General features: G+C 55.2%; 3 protein-coding genes across 4 annotated transcripts; all 3 read right to left on the bottom strand.

Annotated features, from left to right (window-relative positions):
* Positions 1 to 928: 928 nt before the first annotated feature.
* Positions 929 to 5,982, bottom strand: ZNF853 (zinc finger protein 853). Of its 2 annotated transcripts, none has more exons than XM_049788616.1 (3): positions 5,683 to 5,982; positions 5,175 to 5,280; positions 929 to 2,853 (listed from the first exon to the last, which is right to left on the bottom strand). In XM_049788616.1, exons 2-3 carry the CDS (start codon positions 5,257 to 5,259, stop codon positions 1,172 to 1,174), a joined length of 1,767 nt encoding a protein of 588 aa, XP_049644573.1. In that variant the 5' UTR covers positions 5,260 to 5,280; positions 5,683 to 5,982; the 3' UTR covers positions 929 to 1,171. The 2 variants fall into 2 exon arrangements, with proteins under 2 accessions (XP_049644573.1, XP_049644572.1); XM_049788615.1 differs by having other exon boundaries at positions 5,726 to 5,982.
* Positions 5,983 to 9,780: 3,798 nt separating this feature from the next.
* On the bottom strand, positions 9,781 to 17,852 carry INTS15 (integrator complex subunit 15). Its single transcript, XM_049788645.1, has 6 exons — positions 17,537 to 17,852; positions 16,316 to 16,537; positions 14,796 to 14,961; positions 13,150 to 13,674; positions 12,303 to 12,342; positions 9,781 to 10,355 (listed from the first exon to the last, which is right to left on the bottom strand). Exons 1-6 carry the CDS (start codon positions 17,726 to 17,728, stop codon positions 10,154 to 10,156), a joined length of 1,347 nt encoding a protein of 448 aa, XP_049644602.1. The 5' UTR covers positions 17,729 to 17,852; the 3' UTR covers positions 9,781 to 10,153.
* A 1,230-nt stretch (positions 17,853 to 19,082) lies between these two features.
* On the bottom strand, positions 19,083 to 25,316 carry ZDHHC4 (zinc finger DHHC-type palmitoyltransferase 4). The gene is made up of 6 exons (XM_049788672.1): positions 25,198 to 25,316; positions 24,836 to 24,909; positions 23,502 to 23,680; positions 22,576 to 22,701; positions 20,537 to 20,781; positions 19,083 to 19,424 (listed from the first exon to the last, which is right to left on the bottom strand). The coding sequence occupies exons 1-6, from the start codon at positions 25,312 to 25,314 to the stop codon at positions 19,155 to 19,157; spliced, it is 1,011 nt and encodes a 336-aa protein (XP_049644629.1). The 5' UTR covers positions 25,315 to 25,316; the 3' UTR covers positions 19,083 to 19,154.
* Positions 25,317 to 25,608: the final 292 nt, after the last annotated feature.

The following is a 25,608-nucleotide window of genomic DNA, read 5'->3' as shown; positions in this document are numbered from 1 at the left end:
AACCTTCACCCTGGTCTCAGGCCCTCGTCCCACAGCCTCTACTGCTGGCCAGGCCAAGGCAGGTGGCCCTCGAGATTATAGGGGACACCAGGCTTTTAATCTTGTAGAGTCCCTCCCCAATGCCTTGTGCTTCAGCTACCAACTTCCATTCTACAGGACAGTGTGGCATCAAAGAGGTCCAGTGTTGGCCTCGGACATTGGGGGGAGGAACCCCCGGTGACCCTGTGGGGGAACACTGCACCGTCCCCAGAAAACAGAGCTCCCCGGCATTTGCACACTGGCCCAGCGGGTCCTCAGACCCTGTGTTTCTGAACACAAACATTTACATCAGGTTCTGTTCACCCTGATAGATCTTAATTCTAGAAGGGTTTTTTTCTTCTTTCTTCCCCCATCCCATGGTAAATGCCTCGAAGGCAACAGAATGCCTTAGCAGCTTTCTCCTACAGCAGGCTGAGTCTCCAATAGGAGTTTCACCAGCTCCAATTCTCTCCGTTTTACTTTTGTTTTGGTTTGATTTTGGTTTAGGGGTCACAGCCGGCAGTGCTCAGGGCTCATTCCTGACGGTGACCATATGAGATGCCAGGGATTGAACCCAGGTGAGCCACGTACCAGGCAAGCGCCCTGCCCACTGTCCTATCACTGTCTCCACACATTAGAATCCCGGGTTTGCCTTAGATCCGTGTCACCAACTATCATTTCTACACGTGGCCTCCTATGCCCAGGAAGTCCTTGGTTGGTTCCCAGGAAAAGACTGGGGTGCTACTAGGGGCTGCACTGCTGTTTTATTTTTGTTTTTTGTTTGTTTGTTTTGGGGCCATACCCTGTGCCACTCAGGAGTTACTCCTAGCAATGCGCTCAGAAATCTCTTCTGGCTTGGGAGGCCATATGGGACGCTGGGGGATCAAACCACGGTCCATCCTAGGCTAGCACACTCAAGGCAGACGCCTTACGCCCTGCACCACCGCTCCGACTCCTACGCTGCTGTTTTAGCCGCATTAGCTTTGCACGTTTCCAGGGAGGATGGGGGGTGTCTGTCAATTTATATGTTCATGGGGACTTGGGGGTCAGTGCAAGCTGGAGACCCCAGAGTGGGGGAACCATAGAGTTGGCCGGTGCTTGCTTCCTTGGGCACTATACACACACACGCACACGCAAACGCGCACAACCAGGGTCAGGGCGCTGGCTCTGCGCGCTGGGGGGTACTGGGACCCGCACGGGGGGCTCTGAGCAGCCCGAGACCCCTGGAGCGGCCGGCACCGTGCAGCTGCCGCTCGTGACGGCGGATCTGCACCTTGTGTCGGAAGCGCTCCCCGCAGTCCTCGCACACGTAAGGCCGCTCGCCCGAGTGCGTGCGCCGATGGCGCAGCAGGTTGGAGGAGACGCTGAAGCGCTTGCCGCAGTCGCCGCACGCGTAGGGCCGCTCCCCGGTGTGCGTGCGCTGGTGCTGCACGAGCGCCGAGCTCTCGCTGAAGCGCTTGGCGCAGTAGCTGCAGGCGTAGGGCTTCTCGCCCGTGTGGATGCGCTGGTGCGTCACCAGGTTGGAGTGCTGCGAGAAGCCTTTGCCGCACTCGCCGCAGCGGTGCGGCCGCTCGCCCGTGTGCGTGGCCTGGTGGCGCACCAGGTCGGTGCTGCGGCTGAAGCCCTTCCCGCACTCGCCGCAGATGGTCGGGCGGTCCCGGGCGCGCCGCCTTCGCCGCTGCCGCGCCGGTGCCAGGGCGGCGCTGCCCGCGGGCCCGGGGATGGCCACCACCGCGGGGGCCACCACCGCGGGCGCCGCCCGCAGCACCATGAGCTCCTGCACCACTACGTAGCCTGGCGGTGCCACCACGACTGTGGCCGGAGCCCCTGGCCCCGAGGACCCGTCGCCCCCCGCCGCGGGCACCAGCTCCAGCTGCAGCTCCGGTGCCACCGGGGTGAGCTCCAGCTGCACCTCTTGCGGGGGTGGCCGGGCCGGGGCCCCCAGCTCCACCGGAGTCAGCTCCAGCTGGACCTCCTGCTGCTCCAGCTGCTGCTGCTGCTCCAGCTGTTGCTCCAGGTGCTGCAGCTCTTCCTGGAGTTTGAGCTGCAGCTGCCGCTGCTCCTGCTGCCGCTCCAGCTCCTGCTCCTGCTCCGACCCCAGGTCCACTGGCATGAGCTCCAGCTCCACCTCCTCCTCCTCCTCCTCTTCCTCTTCCTCTTCCTCGGACTGCAACAGCAGCTGCTGTTGTAACTGTGCTTCCTCATGCTGCTGCAGCAGCAGCTGCTGTTGTTGTAGGTGTGGCTGCTGCAACAGATGCTGCTGGGCCCGTTCCTGCAGCAGCTGTTGCTGTTCCTGCTGCAACAGTAACGGTTTTCGTTTCTGTAGCCGCTCTGATTGTTCTTGCCGATGTAACTCGCGCTGCTCCTGCTTTCCTCCCTGTGGCTGCTCTGATTGTTCTCGCTGCTGGAAGAGCCTCTGCTCTGACTGTTCTTGCTGTTGTTCCTGATGCTGCTGCTGTTCTTGTAGCTCCTGGAGCTGTTCTAACTTTTCTTGACGCCTCTGCTGCTGCTGGTCTGATTGTTCTTGCTGCTGCTGCCTCTGTGGCTGTTCCTTTCTCTGTAACAGCTCCTGTTTCAGCTCCTCAGGCTGGAGGGGCTGTTGTTCCCGTGGCTCGGGTTGTGGCGGCAGCAGCTGCTTTGGCCCATCTTGCCACTGCTGCTGCTGCAGTCCTGGCAGGCACCCTCCCAGCAGGCCTGGTGGTTGCTGCTGACTAGGCCACCCTTCCTCGGCAGTGTCACTGGTCCCCATTGGGACTGAGGCTGCAGGCTGGGGGGGCCTGGTGCACCTCTCCTGGGCTTCTTCGTCCTCCTGACTGTCGCTCCCACCGCTGGCACCTGTAGTGAGATGACAGAAAGCCAAGAACAAGACTGCCAGGTGGGTCTCTTGTCCAGACCCTATATTCCTCCACCCCTCACATGTCAACCTATGGGGGCACTACTGAAGTCTCAGTGGGATCCCCCAAACACTGGCTTAAACAGTGGCAGCAAAGCAGGAAAAGAAGTGGAAAAGCCCAGAAGTGTGGGGTTGGCTTTGAAATAAGCCCAGTGACAGCTGGTCCTGGGTCACTGGACTTAGCTCCTGGTCCCTCCTCTGGTCTGTCCTGACAGGAACTTAGACTTGAGCTTTGGCAGTGACCCAGTGTGGGTGCTGGGGCCCCGCACACTCATCCCTCTTTGCTTCATCACTACTCAATGGGGCTTTCTGAGTGGGTTACATGAACCACCGTTGCAATAATCAAGCCCTAAGTCTATGATAAACTCTGACCTCAACTAGGATCCCCCTAAAGTAAACGCAACTTGCTTTCTTTGGCAGAAAGGAAGGACGTGGGGCTGGAAAAAGAGTGGAGAAGCACATAATACACTTGGCAAGCACACAGCCAGCCCAAATTTAATTCCCATCAATGTACAGGGTTCCCAAGCCCTCCAGAAGTGATTCCTGAGCACAATTGGGTGTAGCCCCAAGCCCCCCAAAATAATAAAGAACTCCTACCCCCCTTATAGGCCACACCTGTAAGACTGAACCAGCTCAGGAGGTGAGCACCACCAGTCTGGGCAGGACCAGAAGAGTTAGCGTGAATGCTCAGACTCAGGCATGACGTGGAACCACCCCCTCCATGTCTATGCACCCCAAATGAATTGGCAAACTCATCACAGGCCAAAAATACTAGGGAACAACTGACTAAAGGCTGGTGGCACGGTGACCCCAGATGAGGATAATTTCACCACAACACATGACAGGGATAACCTCCAGGAGCCTCAGTATCCTCATCTGAACAGAAAGACCATTTGCTCAGCTAGGAGAGCTTGATGGACTGATGTGGATGCAATGAGGGGAAGGTGGAGCAGACAAAGCTGCTGTCCTACTTCCTCCCTTTCCCCTTCTCCCTACAGCACTGTTCCCAGAATCCCTTGCAGAATCTAAGAGAATGACTGTCCCCCCTTCCCCTACATGTCTCTGGTTGCAGAGTAAAAAGCTGTAGTTGGATTGTGTGTGTGTGTGTGTGTGTGTGTGTGTGTGTTTGAGAGAGAGAGAGAGAGAGAGAGAGAGAGAGAGAGAGAGAGAGAGAGAGAGAGAGAGAGAGAGAGAGAGAAACCACACCTGATGATGCTCAGGGCTTACTCCTTACTTTGCTCTCAGGAATAACTCCTATTAGTGCATGGGGAACTATATGGGATGCCAGGGATAAAACCGTGAATAGGCAAGTGCCCTCCCTGCTGTGCTCTCCCCACCCCTTGAAAAACTGTGGTTTGAAAACAAGTTAGAAAAAGTTGCCTTCTGGATGCTTTTCCAGGAAAAAATATATTTTCTTTGATTTTGGGGGGTGGGTACCACAGCCGATGGGGCTTAGATACATTCACATCTGCCAGTCAGACGTGTGCCAGACATGTTCTGTCTTATCCACTGTCCTATCTCTCTTTACCCGGGACTCCATCGATTTCCTCAAACTCCAGGGATGCCCTTTGTAAGAGACACATGGGTGAGTGGCACAGTTTCCCTGTATGTTCACCCCAGTGGGAAGCCCGCAGCTGGGGGATGTAAACATCTGTCCGCACCTGGCTCAGACACCCCTGCTCCCAATCTCCAGAATAGCAAAGACAAGGTGCCCCTCTATGAGGGGCAATTTTGGCCTGACCCACAACCAAATTCCAGAAAAAGCAACTTGAACTTGTGCTGTGTGTTCCCTGGAGGGGCTCCTCATGTGCCTTTAATTCAGGAGGACCCTCAATGCCGGGAACACCCTCTCAGAGTCCTTAGTTCCTTTGGGCCTTTACATATTCCATTCAACCATTCTATTCTCAGCTCTACCCTAAAAACCAGAGAATGGCCCAGAACTCAACTTCTTTAGGTTCTAGAAAGTTCTATGGGGGCTACAATTGCTTCTGAGCTGAGAAAAAAAAAGGGAGGGGGCTGAAGCTGAGGTGGAGGGAAATTGGAGCGTAAACTGGAAACAAGGAGAATCTGTCACCCCATTGCTATCTGGGAACTTGAGGCCAAGTCAGGCACAATGGACATTACTGAAGTCACTGGTCGAAGGGATCCAACTCACACCCCTACTCTGCACTGTCAGGCCCCCTCCCCAACCTGCCAGGCTGGGGGTTTCCAAGACGAACTCCTTGATTCTGGGATCATAGACCCCCACCCCCCAGCTCCTCACCTGCCCTGGACCCAGTTGCCGGGTCCCCAGCACCCAGGCGTGCAAGCTCCAGCCGGAAGGTGCTTGTAGCTGACCCCAGTGCCATGTCTGCTCAGAGCCCAGGGAGCTGTGAAGAGGGGGGAAGTGACTGCTCAGCTGGAAAGGGGGACCCCCAAGAACCTCTACCTCTGCTTAGAGGCTCTCGTGGAGGAGTCCCACCCTTGACACAGGGTCCAGCCCAGCCAGAAAGCAGTGAGGGCGACCCAGAGGAGCAGAGGAGCGATAAGCAGACAGGAGATCTTGAGGAGGAGGTGAGAGAGTGGGAGTCTGGAGAGGGGGGTGCAACAGAGGAGGAGGGTCACATCCAGGTCCCCTCAAAGCCTTGACAACTGCCAGCTGTCCTCCCAGGCTGCTCTGGACGCCTGCCCTGGGCTCCCGGCCTCCCACTGGGGTACCCGGCCAGTGTCCTGTTCCCTGTGCACCCCCAGTGTTTGCAACCGGCCTTTTGTCCCTGCCTTCTCCCTTGCACCTGAGTCCCGGCGGGGCCTGCGTTGGGGTGCCCACGGCCTCACCTGGCACCGCATGACGGGGCGGGGAGGTGTGGTCAGCCGTGGCGGGGAGCCGAAGGCCCGGCCTGGCCGCCCGCTGGTGCCCGCGGTGCATCCATGCGGCGGGAGTCAGAGCCGCTGGCGCCCCGGGGCCCCTTCCTGGGGTAGCAGAAGTTGCGGGGCTCAGGGCGGTGAGCGCGGGCGCATGGCGGGACGCTGCGCCCGGGGCCAACGGGGCCACAGGTGCGGGGCGCGGGGGGCGGGCGCCGCGGTCGGGCCCGGGGTCCCCGATCGCTCGCCCGCCCGCCCGAGCGTGCGTCCGGCGGGCAGCGGGCAGCGGGCCGGGCCGGGGCGGGGGCGGCAGGAAGTCCCCCGGCACCCCGCGCCCCCGCGCCCCGGCCCCCGCCGCCGCCGCTCTAGGCCGCCGCCAGCTCGGTGGGCTTAACCCTTCCCGGCCCGGGGGCGCGGGGGAGACCCGGCCCCCCTAGACCCGAGGGACAGGCCCGCCCCTGGGAGCCGCATTAGTCGCCCCTCCCACGCCCGACAGTCCTTTCGGGGACCCCAGACCCGCCGGCGGGTGCCACTGCGCTTCTCCCGCCCCGCTGCAGTGTTCCAGCCGGGGTCAGCGGGCCCTGTCCTCCTTCGGCCACTCCAATTGCAGACAAGGGGAATGGGACGGAGGGGGCGCACCCCAATTGTGGGTGCGGCCTCCCAGAGCCCAGAATCTGTTTAGACCTTTCTGTTGAGATCATTTTGCTGCTCCTTCCTTGTCCAGTTAAAATCGGGTCCTCACATTCTTGGAGACACCTGGAGACGGGTGAGGAGGAAGCTGCAGTCCCCTCCAGAAGCCAAGGTGGACAGAGGGCTTTGGAGAAAGACATCAGAAATCTCAGAGTGGTGGGGCTCCAGCAGTAACCTTGGCTGGTCCCTACCTTCCAGCACCCACATTGGGCTCCCTTCTGAGCAGATGGCTAAGGGGTGTCACTCACCACGGGGAACCAGTGTCACCTAGCTACCCACCCACCCCCTTCATCCAGAGCAGCAGGACAACAGAGGGCACAGGGACTCCATGAGAGCGGCAGCACCAAGCTGGCATCTTGAGGTGATCAGGAACTGTGGGAGAACTTGACAGGAATAAGTTCCAGGGGTGGAGCCAGCCTTCCCCTCATTCACCCTTCCTTGCCACTCTCAACGAGGTGCTCAGGGAAACAGTAGGTGCTGGATTTCTAACCTAGGTCCGGTCCCCACTTGCAGAGTAAGGCCTCAGCCCTTTGAACCATCTTCCAGGCCCCAAATGCATGCAACTTGTTGAATCATGTTCCTCTCTTTGGTTTGTTTTTGTTTGGTTGGTTGCTTGGTTTTGGGGGCCACACCCAGCAGTGCTCAGGCTTGAGGCTGGAGTGATGATAGCACAGTGTTGAAGGTGCTTGCCTTGCACGTAACCAACCCAGTTCAATCCCTGGCATCCCATATGGTCCCCTGAGCATGGCCAGGAGTAACCACTGAGCATCACTAGGTGTTGCCCAGAAAATAAAACAAAACAAAAATCACTCCTGGGAGGCTTGGGGAACCATATGGGATGCCAGGGATCAAACCCTAGGCTGGCCGCATTCAAGGTTAATGCCCTCCTTGCTGTGCTATCTCTGATCTGAAATGAAAAAATAGTGATTGGATTTTTTTGGTTTGGTTTTTGGGCCACACCCAGCATGCTCAGGGGTTAATCCTAGCTCTGCGTTCAGAAATCACTCCTGGCAGGCTCAGGGGACCATATGGGATGCCGGGAATTGAACCACCTTCTGTCCTGGGTCAGCCAGACCCAGGACCGCTGTGCTATCGCTCCAGCCTGATGATTGGATTTTTAAGAGGGAGAGCAACAGTTTGACGAGCAGAGATGGGCTCCAGTCCTGTGTTCATGCCCTGAGGTATGCCCCCTTAACAAACTGAAGCTTAAAAGCAAACAAATGGGGCCTGGAGAGATAGCACAGCGGTGTTTGCCTTGCAAGCAGCCGATCCAGGACCAAAGGTGGTTGGTTCGAATCCCGGTGTCCCATATGGTCCCCCGTGCCTGCCAGGAGCTATTTCTGAGCACACAGCCAGGAGTAACCCCTGAGCACCGCCGGGTGTGACCCAAAAACCAAAAAAAAAAAAAAACAAGGCAAACAAATGGCCCCATTTCCGGTCCCCCCCACAAGTTGGACCCATTAAACCCTTTCTAGCATCTGTAAGGCGAGACAGGTGCCCACTCACTATGCATATGCTGCATCACACCACAATGCTGCATCTGGAAGTCTCTGAAGAATTGTCCTGAGTCCCCAAATCCAGAAGTATAAAAGGCAAGCTAGGTTGCTGTACTGGGGCTTGGCCAGGCAATGTGGGTGACTGGAGTTTGGAGGTTGCTTTGCTTCAAGTGAAAGAGCTCACAGGAAAGTGCTCTCTTTCCCTGAGACAACTCTGCAACCTCAGCCTCCTGGTCAAGTGAGCATTCTTTGCTCTCTTCATTTCATATGCTTTTTTTTTTTTTTTTTTTTGGTTTTTGGGCCACACCCAGTGATGCTCAGGGGTTACTCCTGGCTATGCGCTCAGAAGTCGCTCCTGGCTTGGGGGACCGTATGGGACGCCGGGGGATCGAACCATCCTAGGTAGCGCAGGCAAGGCAGGCACCTTACCTCTAGCGCTACCGCCCAGCCCCATTTCATATGCTTTTAACAAGCGATTTGAAGCCTACACCGGGCCTCTTCCTGGCTCTGTGCTCTAGGTCACTCCTTGCAGGGACCATATGTGGTGCCAGGGATCTAAGTGGGGTCAACTACATGCAAAGAAAGACCCTGCCTGCTGTGCTCTCTCCAGCTCCCCAATACATTTTTTTTTTTTTTTGGTGTTTGGGTCACACCCGGCAGCACTCAGGGGTTACTCCTAGCTCTATGCTCAGAAATCGCTCTTGGCAGGCTCGGAGGATCATATGGGATGCTGGGATTCGAACGACCATCCTTCTGCATGCAAGGCAAATGCCTTATCTCCATGCTATCTCTCCGGCCCAATACACATTTTTTAATAATAGGGCACAGGTATGGACCAGAGCGATAGTACAACAGGAAGGGCACTTGCCTCACATGTACTCAAACCAGGTTCCATCCCCAGCACCCTATAGGTTACCCCAAACACTGCCAAGAGTGATCCAAGTACAAAGCCAGGTATGGCCCAAAAACCAAAAAGAAAAAAATATATATCACAGAGGTAGAGCAGGGGAGATGCTAGGTGGTTTGTATTGGCCCTGGATGCAATTACACAGAGCACAGCCCACAGAGTGCTCTTGGCCCAGGAGGAATTCCCCAGACAGGCACAAACATTGCAGCCACAGGGCTTTGTTGCAGTGGTCCCGATCCCCAGCCGGGCACAGGACCCCCAAGATACTGTATAGCATCAAAGTCACATTCCCACCTCTGGAGCTCCATTCCTGGTAGCACTCACCAGCCCATTGCCAGGGTGTACAAAATGTCAGCGTTGGGGCCGGGCGGTGGCGCTCGAGGTAAGGTGCCTGCCTTACCTGTGCTAGCCTAGGAGACGGACCGCGGTTCGATCCCCCGGCGTCCCATATGGTCCCCCAAGCCAGGAGCGACTTCTGAGCGCATAGCCAGGAGTAACCCCTGAGCGTCACCGGGTGTGGCCCAAAAACCAAAAAAAAAAACAAAAAAAAAAAAAAAAAAAAAAACAAAATGTCAGCGTTGAGTGTTCTGGCTTAAGATGCCTGGGGGAGGGGGTGTCTCTCTGCAAGTGACCCATTCCCTGCCCAGCCTACTGACCAGAGGCCCTTAGGCTCATGGCTTAGGGCCTAGCTCCTGGCTGCCCAAGCCTCCACCAGGGATATTTCTAGTTGTTTCTGAATTTTTAGCCCAGTAAGAGGCTGTACCAGCATTAATGGTCATGTATATGCCTTGAGTGATTGCGTAGCTATGGGTCTCCAGGGATCAGGGACATAACAGGTGACCTGCTGCCCAACCTCAAGCTCCAAGAAGGCTGGGTTGAGGGCAGCCACTCAAATCCAGATCTCTGCTCACGTCTGCATGGCAAGTCGACCAAACTGTTTAGAAAAAACTTTTATTTGACATACGAAAGGAAAATTTAGAGACCCCAATAACATGGAGAAGTTCCTTTCCCTGGGGGGGGCAGAGTCACGACCCAGGCCTCTGGCTGGACCAAGCCCACCCAGGATGCCTGCCTGGGGCTATGTGAGGGGGAACATGGCCTCATTCCACTCTGTGCCCAGCGGCAGCATCTGCCCCGACACCCACCCGGCGGGATGCCCGGGGTGCGACACCCCTCCTTTCCTCCATCCTTTCTGGACCTGCATGGGGGGCGGGGCGGGGCTGTGCTGGTGATCGTCGCCCTGGGGGCTGGTCACCGCTGCATTTTCTCCGAGAAGAAGGTCCTCAGCGCCGCTTCCCTGTCGCCACCTTAGCGGATAGGCCGGAACGGGAAAGTCATGCCTGAGAGGAAGGCATGTCCAGGGTGCCCAGGCAGTGCCGGGTGGGCGGCAGGGTGCGCGGGTACTGCCCCATAGCCCAGTGGAGGCGTGTGAATATGGGGGTAGAAGCCAGGGGGCAGCGCTGTGTGGGGGGATGGCTGCACAGGCCCTGAGATCACCAGCTGCAGGAGGCTGTGAACATAAGGACAAGCGTGAGATCATAGGACTGCGGGCTCCAGGACAGGAGCTGAGACCCCAATGCAGGCCAGGACCACACGGTAGGCTGTGTCTGGCCCTAAGCAAGACACCCCCCCCTAAATCCTGACCTTTGGGGGAGCTGACCCAGGGGCAGGATTGCCCCCCCGGCTCTCCCAAGACTGTTCCCTCACCAGCCCTGCATCCCTTCCTGGACCCCTCCTGTGCTCAGGAAACCCACTGCTCCCCAACATTATACCAGTGCCCTGAGGGCCTGTGAGATCTCAGACCTGCCCATCAGGGAAGTTTCTGGTCCTCCCAGATCTCAGCCCTTCCCATGGGCCATGCCCCACCGTCAAGCTTGCCTACTGGGCTACCTGCTGGGCCTGGTGACATCCTGACCTCTTCCTCTTGCCCCCCCCCCCTCGCCCCCACTGCTAATCAGCCACAGGAGACTGACTGGTCTGTAAGCAGTGTGGAACCTCAACATCATGGCCAGGGTGCCTTTTTTTTTTTTTTTTTTTTTTGAGGCCAGGGCGCCTCTAATAGAATGGTAACAATATCCTACCAGGTGGAAGGAGCTTCTAGAAATTTCTGCTCTATGTGGCACAACCCTGGGCATGGTGGAAACCCCAGCAAAGCAGGTCAGCAGCAGGGAACATGCCTGGCATGTATGAAGCCACCCCCCCACTCTCTCTAACATGCCCTCTCTCCTCTCTATCAACACACACACACACACTCTCTAACATGCCCTCCTTTCTATCAGCCTGAACTTTTTTTTTATTTATTTTTTTATAGTTTTTGTGCCACACTTGGCAGCGCTCAGAGGTTACTCCTGGCTCTACGCTCAGAAATCGCTCCTGGCAGGCTTGGGGGACCATATGGGATGCCGGGATTCGAACCACCATCCTTCTGTATGCAAGGCAAACGCCTTACCTCCATGCTATCTCTCCGGCCCCTCCTGAATCATTTTTGTTCGTGCAGCTTCCACAGCTTAAAGTTGAGAAATGGGGGAAACTGAAACAGTGTGGGTAGCAGGGACTTAGTCTTGAAGTAGCGGGCTATGGGGCTAAAGTGGTAGCACAGTAGGGCATCTGCCTTGCATGCGACTGACCCAGGCATCCCATATGGTCCCTTGAGCCAGGAGTGATTTATGAGCGCAGAGCCAGGAGTAATCCCTGCGCACCACTGGGTGTGGCAAAAAAAAAAAAAAAAAAGAAATAGCTGGGATGGAGCCTGGGCCGCTCCCCAGTTTCTCAGCTCCTAATCCAAACAGCACCAGGGCTAGGCCCACGGGGCTTCACTGCAGTCGGCCTCAAGACTGAGGCCCCCAATTTATAAGGAAACTGAGGCCAGGATATTACCTAGATCAGAGCACACTGTTGGCAGAGCCAGACTAGAACCAGTTCAGAATCTAATTCCAAAGCGTGACCAAACTGGCCCATGCACAACTCAGCTCCGAACCAGCTTATGGGTCGGGTCCCAGCTCTGAACCAGCTCATGAGCCAGGTCTGGCTTAGAACCAGAAGCATATAGGCTGGGGCTGGCCTGGAACCAGCACATGAGCCAGGTCCAACTCAGAACCAGCATGCGGCCAGAATCTGGCTCAAAAGTAGCACAGGGGCCGGATCCCAGCTCAGAACTAGCACATGGGCTGGGATCCAGCACAGAAGCAGCAGGCAGGCTGGGCCAGCTCAGAACCAGCATATGCTTATCTGTTACTAAGGGTAGTTTCTCAGCCACACACTGTCTCAGACCACAATGGGCCATGCTAGGGCTCCCAAAAGAATCACTCTGACATGCTGCTGAGTCTTTGAGCATCCCCACCCCCACCCCTGCACAAGTACCTCTCCCCATGGCTCAGGTTTGGGGCCTGTGGCGGTGCTCTGTGGGGCACTCTAACTCGCACACACACCCCCAGCGCCAAGGCCCAGAGTCACTTACTTGTTGTGGGGCAGCCTGGAGCAGAGGGTCCTCAGGTCATCTGCAGAAGGCAACAAAGAACAGATGAGATGGATGGGCACCATGGGGAAACTGCATCCTTTCCTCGGCTGAGTAACCGCACCACTCAGGAGCACTCAGGAGCTACTGGTGCTGCTGGAGAGGACCCCTGGTGTCCACAGATGACACAACAGGTCACTCCCTTGTGACAGTCCCAGCTCAGGGCCACAGGAGATGGGGAAGGTTCGGCCTGGCTGATGCATCTGCTGTACTCACTGAGGTGAAACTCACAGACCCTACAAAGATTCTGCTTCCAGGGTGCAGAGACCATAGAGGGGAGGGTGTTTGCCTTGAACATGAATGACCGAGGTTCCATCTTCAGTATCCCACAGGGTTCCCCAAACCCTGTCAGGAGTGATTCCTGATCACAGAGCCAGGAGTAAGCCCTGAACAGAGTCAAGAGTGATCCCTGGGGCCAGAGCAATAACACAGTGGGCGGGCATTTGCCTTGCACAGAGTCAGCCTGGGTTTGATCCCCAGCATCCTGTAGGGTGCCCCGAGCACCACCAGGAAGGACCCTTGAGCGCATAGTCAAGAATTATCTGAGCACGTCAAGTGTGACCAAAACCAAAAATAAAAAAAAAAAAAAAAAGATCCCTGAACACAGAGGCAGAAGTGAGCCCTGAGCATGGCCAGGTGTGGCCCCAAACCAAAATAAACAAGAACAAAGTGAGAGCAAAAAAAGCTTAGCCCATTTTGGGGAAAAAACAAAGCTTGGCCCAGGAGCTCTGTGTTCTCCAAACCCAGATCCTGCACAACCCCCTGTACCTTCCCAATACCCGGCACCCACCTCGAGTGCACAGCAGGGCCCCCGAGGCCATGGCCACCTGCAAGGCTTGTGCCAGGCGGTCAAGGGCAAGCTCAATCTCCTGAGAAGCATTGAGGGGGTTCAGCTCATCTGCAAGCCGGCCCAGATCCTCCACCAGTGGCACCATGTGGTCAAAGAGGACTAGCCCCAGGCGGCCATACAGGCTCTTCTCGCTCAAGTGCGCCTGCAGCATGACCAGGCCATGCAGTACACTGAGGTGCAGCTTAGAGTACAGGAGCTGGGGGTCCCTGTCAGGCACCACGGCATCCTTGGTGACCTTGCTGCTGGCATGGCCATTCGGCAGGGCCGCCTTCCTCTTCCTTTTGTAGGCCAGAGGGGCTTTGACACACCAGCGGATCAAGCCTGTGAGTGGCGTGAGCTCCAGGAAACCAATGGGGAGGCTGGCGGCGATGGGCGTGTTGAGGAAGGTAAGGAGCATCAGCCGGGGGTCCTCGAAGATCCAGCTCACAGTCACCTCCAACAGGTCCAGCGGTGGGACCAGGTCATCTGTGGACAGACAGAAAGACAAAGGTCAGAGGCCCTGCCCCTCCTCAGGACCACAGCAGGGGTCCCACATCTGAGTGGTTCAAGAAGCATCTGATGGGGGTGGCAAGACAGTGCAAGCAGTGGAGTCACAGTAAGCACTGTGCACCAGCACTACAACTCCTGGGCTGAGCATTGCAAACCCTAGAACAAGTACTGTACACCAAGCACTAATATTCCCAAGTTGAGCACTGTGTACCCAGTATGTAGTGCTCACGGGCACCAAGCTCATTGTGCACCGAGAAGTCAATCACTAAACCTCCAGGTCTGATCATCAGGTACCTCTTCTAAGTGGTGTGCTAAAGTCCATGGTGTGCCCTGGTAATCCCACTGCTCCTGAGGCCAAGCACACCCTTTTGGCTCCTTCTGGACAAGAGGCAGCAGTCTGGGAGGGCACTGAACTTACAGACAGGTCACCAAGGTTCAATACCCAGCATCCCTGAGCACTGCCAGGAATGGTTCTGAGCACCAAAAGGAAACCAAAAACTGGGCACGTGTTGAAAGTGAGGGCCCATGATGCAGTACTGCTCAGGCCTTGTGGTACTAGGGACCCTTGGGATACCTCAACAGTGCTCAGGAGATCATGTGGTGTCAGGGATCCAACAGGGCAGATGTAGCAAAGTAAAGACCCAGGCAGTGCTCAGGGGTTACTCCTGGCTGTCTGCTCAGAAATAGCTCCTGGCAGGCACAGGGGACCATATGGGACACTGGGATTTGAACCAACCACCTTTGGTCCTGGATCGGCTGCTTGCAAGGCAAACGCCACTGTGCTATCTCTCTGGGCCCAGCTCTGAATTTCTTACAAAAGAAAATGAAGAATGAAGCAAGTCAGGTTGGGGTTGAGGTCAGAAACATTCCTGGCCTCTGTAAGTCCCGGAACTCCGTCCTTGGCCTCCCAAGACCCTCCATTTCTCCCCCCTTAATACCACTGGTGCAGTCCCAGTGGCCCCTCTAAAACAAGAAAAGCAAGACATGCGCAGTCTCCCAGGGATCCAGTCCAAGGGCTGCCCTGAGCTCCCTCTGAGCAAACGTCCACCTAGCCTTTGCCAGCCCAGGACGTAGAAGGGCAGCTAGTGGTCACTTACCTGAGGACAGGTCATAGAGTGCCGTGACAGCTGTGATGAACTGGCAGCAGAAGCGCGGGCTGGCGCTGAGGATCTGCTTGAGTGTGTGTACCGAGCCGGGGACCAGGCAGCAGTAGTCATCCACCAGCGCCCTGGCCAGGCGCACACAGTATAACACAGGGGTTCGCTGCAAAGGACAAAGCCACAGGGCAGGATGGGGAGCGAGTTTGGAGCTAGTGTCTCCAGAGCAGGTCCCCGGAGCAGGTCTCCAAAGCAGGCTGAGGGGGAAAGACAGCAACTTTGTGCAGCGAGGCTGTTCCTTTTAGTGGAACTGGAAAGGGCTCACCCAAACAAGGCACATGTCTGCTGGAGACACATATTCAGGCCTTGTAGTTTTGGTTTGGTTTGGTTTGGTTTGGGGCCATACTCAGCTATGCTCAAGGATTACTCCTGGCTCTGCACTCAGGAATCAATCATGGAAGGCCTCAACAACCATATGGAATGATGGGGTAGAACCTGGTTGGCTGCATGCAAGGCAAGCACCCTCCCAGCTGTGTTTGGGGGTCACACCTGGCAATACTTAGGGGTTACTCCTGGCTTGGAATTCTAGATCAGTCCTCAGTGCTCGTGGGAGCATATGAGATCAAACCTCTATCAGCCACATGCAAGGGAAACATCCTACCCAATGTGCTTTCATTCCAGCTTCATCTGACTGTCCTTTAACCTCCTAATCCTTTCGGGGTGGAGAGACAGTACCACAGGTGGTTACCTTCCAGAACCTAACCTGGGTTCCATCTCTGGCACTACCGATGGTCCCCTGAGCCCCACAAGAAAAGATCTGTAAGCACAGAGCCAGGAGTAAGAGCTGAGCATGGATGGGTGTGGCCCAAATGCAAATCAAAACAAACAAAACCAACAACAAAAAATATCCTAACTTGAGAGCAGAATGGTAGTTCAAGCAGTTCACTGAGCCAAAGGAAATGACAGCATGTGTGAGGCCCTGGGTCTGATCCACCTAAACTGGCCAGGGACACCACCAAGTGTGGTCTCCATGGCCCAATATGGCGCTGCTGGGAGGAATCCCACCACACACCATGAGATAAACAATTGCATCATGGGGCTTCCCAGGCATCTATTTTCAAGTGCCCACTAAGACGACTCAGAAGATTTCACTTATGAAAAGAAACCTTTCGGGGCCGGGCGGTGGCGCAAGAGGTAAGGTGCCTGCCTTGCCTGCGCTAGCCTTGGACGGACCACAGTTCGATCCCCCGGCGTCCCATATGGTCCCCCAAGCCAGGAGCAACTTCTGAGCGCATAGCCAGGAGTAACCCCTGAGCATTACCGGGTGTGGCCCAAAAACCAAAAAAAAAAAAAAAAAAAAAAAAGAAAAGAAACCTTTCCAGTTTCTCTTTCAGCTCAGCGACCACCAGGAGGAACCACCCTATGAGAGCCAGGTCTGGGGAGTCCAGGGAGACAGCAGGGCACAGGGACTAGCAGGAAAAGCACCGAGGCACCCCGGTCTCACCGCGCTCCTTCAGTACCTGTAGCCAGGAGGCCGCGCACTCCAGCACGGGAACACGGCACACGGCCACGGCCATGGACACGAGCTTCCCCAGCAGTGCCATGCGGCTGTCGTCGGCCTTGTTTCCTTGAGGGCTGAAAAGGGATGAGAAAATGATCTGCCGGACCGAGTCCTTGCTTTGCTCCTGGAAGTAATTGCACATGATTTCGAGAAGTTGAAGCTCCTGGAGCGAATTCAGTCTCTGGAAGACACGCGGGCGGGACAGGCGGTCAGGAAAGCGCTGGCTGACTGGGACTTAGAGGGGCTGGTGTCCACGCACAGCCAGAGCACGGAAAAGGAACAAGGCGCCCTCGTGTCCCTCGGCAGCGGGCGATGCACACTCCCGACCTGGGAGGATGCGGGGGTCAACAGGTGTGCCCGATTCTCCCCGGAGCCCTTCCGAGGCTCAGGGCTGTCATGGGGGGGGGGGGGAGGCGTCGAGAGATCGGGTTGGGTCCTAGGGTGCAGGGGCAGAAGGGTCCAGGGCAGGGTCTGGGGTAAAGTCTGGGGCAGGGACCAGGTCAGGGTCTGGGGCAGGGTCTGAGGCAAAGTCTGGGGCAGGGTCTGGGGTAAAGTGTAGGTCTGGGTCTGGGGTAAAGTCTGGGTCTGGGGTAAAGTCTGGGGCAGGGTTCGGGTCAGGATCCGGGTCAGGGTACGAGTTAGGGTCCGGGTCTGGGTCAGGGTCCGGGGCAGGATCCGGGGTAAAGTCTGGGGCAGGATCTGGGGTAATGTCTGGGGCAGGGTCCGGGTCAGGATCCGGGTTAGGGTAGGGGTCTGGATCAGGGTCTGGGCCAGGATTCGGGGAAAAGTCTGGGGCAGGCTCCGGGTCAGGGTACGAGTTAGGGTCCGGGTCTGGGTCAGGGTCCGGGGCAGGATCCGGGGTAAAGTCTGGGGCAGGATCTGGGGTAATGTCTGGGGCAGGGTCCGGGTCAGGGTACGGGTCTGGGTCAGGGTCTGGGCCAGGATCCGGGGAAAAGTCTGGGGCCGGATCCGGGGTAAAGTCTGGGGCAGGGTCTGGGGCCGAACCGGGGCAGGGTGTGGGGTAAAGTCTGGGGCAGGATCTGGGGTAATGTCTGGGTTAGGGTCCGGGGCCGGATCCGGGGTAAAGTCTGGGGCAAGGTCCGGGGCAGGATCGGGGCAGGGTCTGGGGCCAGAACCCGGGGCGGGGTCCGGGTCCGGGCGTGCGGGGCCCCCCGCGCACCTTGGGCTGCGCGCCGCGCTCCTTGGGCACCTGGAACACGAACTCCTCGAGCAGCTCCACGGGCCCCTTGTCCCCGAGCGGCAGCGACGCGCTCTGCAGCTGGCTGCTGAAGAAGATGTCCAGGTGGTACAGCACCTCCTTGGCGGCGCTGAGCGCGTCGCGCCGCAGCAGCGAGTGGCGGATGTCGCTCATGGCGCGCCGCGGGCCCCGCCGACGCCGAGAGGCCGCCCCCCGCTCACGGGGCCAGCGCGCCCCGGCCCGCGGCGCCCCCCGCGCCGATCGCAGCGGCCCGACAGCCTCGGCCGCCTGCCGCAGCGGAACCGCGGCCCGACGCCGAGCGCGCGACGGTGGCCCGCGGGGGCCAAGCGCAGGCCGCGGCCCGGCCCGGGACGGCGCCCCCTGGCGGCCCGAAGGACGCCTTGCAGCCCGGCGCCGGGAGCAGCCGGCCACATCCCCCGGTGACGTCCCCGAGAAGGGGCGCGCCCCGCAATCCCCGCCCCGTGGCCCGGCCGGCGTCGGCCGAGGTGGGCCCCAAGGCGTTGGGCTCTGCAGTCCCGCCGGGTCTCCGCCTGCTCGCCTCTCCTCGCCTCCGAGTACCGGGGAGCCTGAGGCCCGGACGCCTCCTTCTCCGGCTGCGCACACGCTCCCGTCTACGTCCCGGGCACTTTCCAGGAATCTTTTCTGCGTCCCGTGTCTGTGCTCAATCAAGCTGGGCGATTAGTCTGGGGGCTTTATTTTTATTTTATTTATTTTGGGGGGGGGGGGGTCATTCCTGGAGGTGCTCAAGGGACCATATGGGATACCGGGAATCAAACCCGAGTAGACTGCCTGCAAGGCAAACGCCCTACCCGCTGTACTATCACTCTGGCGCCTATTTTCTTTTACTTTATTTTATTTAGCTACACCCGGCAATGCTCAGGGGCTACTCCTGGCTCTGCACCCAGGAACTGCTCCTGGCGGTGCTCAAAAGACCTGATGGGATGCTGGGATAGAACCAATACAAGCCTCCTGTACGTTGTACTACCACTCCAGCCCTGAGTCTGCGGCGTTTTTAAGGGCACCAAAGGCTTGGATGCAGCCAAGAGAGGCCAGGGGGCCCTCAATACAAGTAAAGAGATAGGACAATCCCTCCTTCTCTTCCATGGGAAAGGGCACCACTTCTCCGTGAGGCCCAACTGCCACCAGAACAACAGAGCCCTGGTGCCACAGAGCCAAAGTCTAGATTAGAACATGGGCAGGATCAGGTAGAAACAGGGAAGCTTCTGGGTGGGCCCATGGCTCCTGCCACACTCAGGAGCTATCCTCACCACAGCCAGCTTCGCACTCAGCAGACCCTCGTTTCCCTTCCCACTAACCAATTAAATAAGTTTGGAACCACCCAGCAGAGGGGCTGGAGCAGGCGGGCAGGGTGACCTGGCACCCCCAGAGGGTCCCCTGAGAACCTCCAGGTGTGAGCCCAAAACACAGTGCCAAGAGTGAGCTCTGAGCATCATAGATACAAAAATAACAACAACAAAACCCACCCAGTAGAAAAGATAACAAGTGGTCACAACAAAACAGCAGTGTGAGGAAGGCAAGTATCCTCGTGAGTGACAGCACCCAGTCCTCAAGGCAACACTCAACTCTTCTTCTTCTTCACTGGAAGCCCAGGAGCACCTAGAAAGATCTCGCCAAGGTTGCTCCAAAGTCCATTGGAGTAAAAGTTCTGGGACTTGATAGATGGGTTTCGGTGTGGGCTCTGAGTTCGCTCATCCTTGTACCACTCATTTGTGGTCTGGTTGGTGGCAGCCAGGTAGAGGAGGAAGCACAGATATGATGCCAGCAGGAAGCTGAGCACTGCCACAAAGCCCAGTGTGAAGACCACCCTTGGGAAGGACAGGAACAGGTGCTACAGGGAGAATGAAAAACTCTACATCAGTTGGTGCCCTCCAAGCCCTCTCCCCCTCACAAGCAGCATCCTACCTTTCTTACACAAGCTCAAGTCTATAGAGAAGTCTGGGGCAGGAGAGAATACAGTGGTTAGGGCATGTGTCCAGCCTATGTTGATGATCCAGGTTTGATATCCAGCATCAAGCAATGTGGTCCTGAGACCCTCAGTGCTGGCAGGGTGGTCCAGGCACTGAACAGCGACTCCTGGACTTCCTGAGCCCTAGGTGGGAGCCTCCCCAGCACCGAAATAAGGATGTTTCCCAACTGATTTCCTAATAATGCAGAAAAATCTCACGGGCAAAAAGACTGTATGAAAAGATCAGCAACCTTGAGCTCAAAGTGGAAGCTTAATGGGATTCCTTGTTCTCTTTGGGGGCATGTTTAGAAATTTTCTAGTTGAGAGGGGACAATCAAAAATAAAATCCACAGGGGCCCAGGGAGATGGTTCAATGGGCTAAGGTACAGGCCTATACCCCAGCAACTCTGGGGCTGATCCTGATCACTACACAGGGACCAGGGGCTGGGTGAAGGTAGCCAGGGTGGGGTGGGGGGGATGATCCTCTAAATTTGTTTCTACGAGTCATGAGAAAATCTGAAGTTAAAGAACAATGATCACCAAGACCACCAAGGATACTTGAGCACCACCACAAAGTGTGGCTCCAAAACCTTAGACATGAGAATTATATATAACTGGGAGAGGGGGAAATGGAGCCACACCCAGCAGTGCTTAGGGCTGAGTCCTGGCTCTGAGCTAAGATATCACTCCAGGTAGGGCACAGAGGCCCACATGGGACTGGTGGAGCTCAGGGTGTGACTATTGGCTCTGTGCTCAGAAATCACTCCTAGCAGGCTTGAGGAATCCTATGGGATGCCAGGGATTGAATCAGGGGCTGGCTGTGTGCAAGGTAAATGCCCTCCCCACTATGCTATTGCTTTAGTATCAGCCTGTCAGTTTTTTTTAAGTAGTTTCACAGTCTCACTGGGAAAATTGACCCTCCCTTTTCACTTTGGAAAATTTGGAACCCTGAATTGGAAAACTGGGCCCCACTGTGTACTTATGTCTTCTGCCACCTGGACAAGAAAGATGGTGTCCACATCCTGGATGTGCCCCTGGTCGTCAACGTAGGTCTCGGAGTACAGGTCAGCCATCACCACCAGCTGGAGCAGCAGCGCTGCACTTAGGACGGCCAGGGTCGCTGCAGATGCCATCAGGGTGCACAGGTAGCCCAGGAAGAACCGGGTATTCCCAGCGCCTATGCAGTTGTTCACCCAGATGCAGTGATGGTCGAAGCGGTGCACACAGCGGCCACACACACCTGAAGGACACAAGGAAGCAAAAAGTGTGCTGTGGCCTTGCCAACATGGACGATGGTGCTGGAGGTGACAGGGACTTGGCTTTCACACTGCACCACATTGTGCCCATGGCAGGGAGCACAGGAATGAGGTTGCAAGAATAGCTGGGAGAAAAAAAAAAAAATAAAGAATATCTGGGAGGAGGCTCCATGGTGGTTGTTTCTCCACTTTAGCAGTCTCATGTCAGAGTCATTGGGGTGGCCCACACCACAGTGACTTCTCTCACCTGAATGAAATTTCTACAAAGGCATATCGTTGAATTGGCCCTTGTAGTAAAGATGACATTAGGGGCCAGGACATAGGCCCTGGCTAAGGTGCGTGATTTGGAGGGTGCCAGCCATGGGGGATCCCCAGTTCCAGGGATCTGTAAGTACTGGGTGAGACTCAGAGCACTTGTTAGAGCACTGGCCTTATACAGATGTAATCCTAGGCACATGCACACACATACGCATGCATGCACACACTTGGAATATATTGGGCTATGTTGATCTACCTTTGCAACTGTAAATTTTTTTTTTTTTTTTTTTTTTTTTTTTGGTTTTTGGGCCACACCCGGTGACGCTCAGGGGTTACTCCTGGCTATGCGCTCAGAAGTCGCTCCTGGCTTGGGGGACCATATGGGACGCCGGGGGATCGAACCGCGGTCCGTCTCCTAGGCTAGCGCAGGTAAGGCAGGCACCTTACCTCCAGCGCCACCGCCCGGCCCGCAACTGTAAATTTTACAAAACCTAACTACATCCGATGAAAAGTCAGCGCCTAAACTGGATTTCAGTGTTCAGTAAATACCGGATCTGAAAGATTCGTTAAGACAGAGAAGCAGGGCCCGGAGAGATAGCACAGCGGTGTTTGCCTTGCAAGCAGCCCATCCAGAACCTAAGGTGGTTGGTTCGAATCCCGGTGTCCCATATGGTCCCCCTTGCCTGCCAGGAGCTATTTCTGAGCAAGCAGCCAGGAGTAACCCCTGAGCATCGCCGGGTGTGACCCAAAAAAAAAAAAAAAAGACAGAGAAGCAGTCTCTCACCTAAGTGATTGCTTATACAGACTATTTACATCTTTAGTTTGACTAATTCTAGTCATGATTAAATTTAATTTCCTGGTTTGGATTTGAGGCCACATCCAGTGATGCTCAGGGCTTGCTCCTGGCTCTGTGCTCAGGCTTCACTCTTGATGGGTTTCAGGGGACCCTATACAGTGCTGGGACTCCTGGGAATCAGTTATGTACAAGGCAAGTACCCTTTTTGCTTGTGGGAATAATAGGATTGTGAGATTTATCTGATTCCAACCCCTCTAGTATATGCCTTGTTACTCATTGGTTGAAAACATCTTTGAATTTGGCACCTTGGATTGGTGTTTAGACCACCTGATCCCACCTCCAGGTGTAGTCCAGTGTTTTGGTTTTAGAACCTGATAATTTAATTTTATATTTGCTGTGCTTTTATTCTGGGTCCTGCCCATTCCTATAAGCATTTGAAAGTGGCTACTCAGAAGTTTAGAAACATCTATGCTCCCATCTGCTACCACTGGGCATTCCAGTCTGAAGAGTTGGCTGCTCCTCCAAGGCATACAAACACCCAACCTGCAGAAACATCTCCTGGGCCCAGGCCCTGCCACATGGCAGGGACAGCCCTGTGCCTGAACAGAGCTCCCTCCAGCAACTATGTCCAGCCACCACCTTAGCCACCCCTGGGTCAGAAGGCCCTACTTCCCATCTTCCAGGCTCCCCAGGGGGACAGAGGCATGTGTCCTGCCACACTTACTGCAGTGCTTGGAGCGTGCTGGTTTCCAGAGCCCACAGGAGCAGCACCGTGCATTCCTTGAGTACATTACTCCATCGAACGCATAAGCTTGCAGGAAGAAGGACTCATTAGCTTTAGTCACGGTTCCTGAAACAAAGTGGCCTATGAGCTGTGCTCAGTCTTCCATCCATGTGTGGACCCCCAGCATCCGTGCAGGCAACTATCCCAATCGCAGACGTACCAAGCCACTTCTCTCCACAGGAACCACATGGTTCCATGCACCTCACGAGCCCACCCAAACACCCCCCCCCCAAGAGAAAACTTGAGCCTCTGACCCCCATTTCCCTCAAACCCCTGACCTACTTATGTCTCTAAAAACGTGTCTCCTCTGGGTCATCCTAGAAAGGCAACCAGTGTACCTAGTTTCTTTGACTCAACAAATTGACTCAGGATGTCACATGTGTAAAGACTTTATTCCTTTCTATGACCAAATAATACCCCTCTAAATAAGGTGATAGCATGAATTATTTATGATATATATTTAAATAGCCAATTCAATGCCTGACACCACACATGGTCACTTGAGTCCTGCCAGGTGTCGTCCTCAAAACACAATATATAAATAAATATATAAAGGAAAGGGTCAAAGCCCAAAAATTTTCACCTGGTATTTAAATAAATAACATGTGCTTCAAAGAGAAAAGATGGACCAGATCAGGTAGGGATCTTGCCTTTCACATGGCCGACTCACCTCATATGATCCCCTGAGGCCAAGAGTGATCCCTGAGCAGTCAGGAGTAAACCCTGAGCACCGTCAGGTATGGCCCAAAAGCCCCAAATGACACAAAAAGGAAAGAGACAAGACTAGGAAACTCCAGTGGTCACACACAGAAACCTGCACCTGTGTGGGCTCACGGGAACACACATAAAACAGAGCCTTGACTTACCAGGGTCAGTCACACAAGTTAAGATGAAGAAAACCAGGTTTACAATCAGCAGCAGGTAGGGCAGAAGCAGGTAGGACAAGAAGAAGCCCAGCTGTTGACAGTAGCCGAATATCTCCCAGGAGTACTCAAAGTAAATGGTGCCCTGGAGGAGTAGGTGAAGTACGAGGAAACAGCGGTTCCTGGAAGGCAAGGACAGGGGACCTGCTCAGGGGGCTCCATGGGGAACCTGCACAGTCTACTGGCACACTCAATTGATGGGTTTTTGTTTTAGAGCTATCTCCAGCAATGCTCAGGGATTACTCCTGGTTCTACACTCAGAAATCACTCCTAGCAGTGGAATGCTGAGATTAAACCCAAGTTGGTTGTGTGCAAGGTAAGTACTTTACCCACTGGACTATCAGCTACTGGTCATATTTTTAAATGTTTTTGTTAAATGGGACTGGATTGAGAGTCCAGTGGAGAGGACTCCACCAACTGGTGGAGCTGGTACACACCAACTGGGTTCTATCCCCAGCATCCCACATGGTTCCCTGCGAGGAATTATTCCTAAATGTAGAGCCAAGAGTCCTCCTTGGGCATCATCGAATGTGACCCAAAAACCAATAAATAAATAATTGTTCTGTTTAGGAGGCATGTGAAGAGGCTGGAGAGATGGGATGGGGGTTAATGAGCTTGTCCTGTGGTTGGAGAAATGGTACATTGGTTGGGGCACTTGCCTTGCATACAGCTGACCCAGGTTAGATTTCATATGGTTCCCTGACCCCTACCAGGAGTGATCTCTGAGCATCACTGAGTGTCACCCCCAAAACAAAACATAACAAGAAAAGGCACTTGTCTGGCACATGCCTGAGCCCAGGTCAATTTCAGTCACCAGCAACACGGGGTCCCCTGAGCCCCAAGGAGTGATCCCTCGGCACAGAGACAGGATTAAACCCAGAGTACTTCCAAGTGTGGCCCCAAGTACCCCCCCCAATTAAGGAGACACACCAGTAAGGAGAATGGGGAGGATCACTGACTCCCTGGTGGTGCAGGAGGTATAGTCACCCAAAACTGACACAATACTATTGTCACTGTGTCACCTCAAACACAATGAGAGGAAGGTGACATGTCAAGGCCACTGAGACAAAATACTAATGAACTGGGCTTGGAACCTCATCCAAGAGGAATCCTGTCCTGTCTCCCTCCCCTCAGAAGACTGGAGAAAGGAGACGGGGCTGTGATGTGCTCTTCTTTGAGTATGGATGGGGACAGGTCCCATCCTGGCTCAACACCAAAACACAATTACTGAGGGGCAGAGAAAAGCAGGTACCCTTTGAGCTCTGGCATAAAAATACCGTGTGTGGAAGAAGTAATGAAGCAATCCCTGCACAGCTTTCTGAAGGCGCCCTGGAACCAAGGAAGAAAATACCTGCAAGAACCGGAAAAATACCAGATCACTACCTCCATCCTCTCTTCCACCACCCAAGGCCCCTTGTCCAGGAGCACAGGTCTCAGGAAACTGTCGTATTTCTGTGCAGCACAGCACAGGAGGCAAATGCCCTCCCCACTGAACTGGGACCATGAAGTTGCATTCTACAGCAAACAGGGGAGATTCAGCTGCTTTTGTGTGGAAGGAGAGCTGGGCCACAAGTGCTCAAGGATGACTGTTCAGCCCTGTGGAACTCCAAGTCCAGGGGTCTTCAAGTATCCCTTTTACCTGAGTTCCTCTCCTGATCAGGCCATTCAAGTACTGGGTTCTAGAGCCCATGTAGATCAGGACACCACTGAGCAGCAAACAGACCAAGTAGAGCAAGAAGAGAAACAGAAAATCCATCTTCAGCTAATGGTGTCCGTCCCGTGGTCCTCTTTGAACGAACCCCAAAGTTCTCAGCTCTCCAAAACATAGCGTGGTTCTCAGTGCCTACCCACTCCTTGAAGTGCCCTAATCATTTGATGTCTGATTTGGGATATCCCCTCTCTAAAAATTCTAAAATAAAGTGAAAAATATGCAACCTCCACCTTCCCTATCTCCCCAAACAAGTTCTTCCTTGTTCTTTCAATATGACCTTTCACAAAGATGTGGATCCAGAGGTTATCAAAAGAATGTTCTGGCAATGCAGTGATAACA

The sequence above is a fragment of the Suncus etruscus genome, chromosome 15, assembly GCF_024139225.1.
Source record: "Suncus etruscus isolate mSunEtr1 chromosome 15, mSunEtr1.pri.cur, whole genome shotgun sequence".
NCBI classification, from domain to species: domain Eukaryota; kingdom Metazoa; phylum Chordata; class Mammalia; order Eulipotyphla; family Soricidae; genus Suncus; species Suncus etruscus.
The sequence above is the reverse complement of the archived record's forward strand: the minus strand, read 5'-3'. Positions and strand labels throughout refer to the sequence as shown.

What these genes read in the sequence shown, in the direction of transcription:
- ZNF853 (XM_049788616.1), bottom strand. Translation starts at nt 5,259, where the DNA reads ATGGCACTGGGGTCAGCTACAAGCACCTTCCGGCTGGAGCTTGCACGC. An exon ending in GGCAACTGGGTCCAGGGCAG is followed by an intron (nt 2,854 to 5,174) that starts GTGAGGAGCTGG and finishes ATCTCACTACAG; the next exon opens with GTGCCAGCGGTGGGAGCGAC.
- INTS15 (XM_049788645.1), bottom strand. Translation starts at nt 17,728, where the DNA reads ATGAGCGACATCCGCCACTCGCTGCTGCGGCGCGACGCGCTCAGCGCC. An exon ending in AGCGCGGCGCGCAGCCCAAG is followed by an intron (nt 16,538 to 17,536) that starts GTGCGCGGGGGG and finishes CGTGTCTTCCAG; the next exon opens with AGACTGAATTCGCTCCAGGA. An exon ending in TCCAGGCTGCCCCACAACAA is followed by an intron (nt 10,356 to 12,302) that starts GTAAGTGACTCT and finishes TTATGTTCACAG; the next exon opens with CCTCCTGCAGCTGGTGATCT.
- ZDHHC4 (XM_049788672.1), bottom strand. Translation starts at nt 25,314, where the DNA reads ATGGATTTTCTGTTTCTCTTCTTGCTCTACTTGGTCTGTTTGCTGCTC. An exon ending in CATTACTTCTTCCACACACG is followed by an intron (nt 23,681 to 24,835) that starts GTATTTTTATGC and finishes CTTGCCTTCCAG; the next exon opens with GAACCGCTGTTTCCTCGTAC. An exon ending in AACTTGTGTGACTGACCCTG is followed by an intron (nt 22,702 to 23,501) that starts GTAAGTCAAGGC and finishes ACTTTGTTTCAG; the next exon opens with GAACCGTGACTAAAGCTAAT.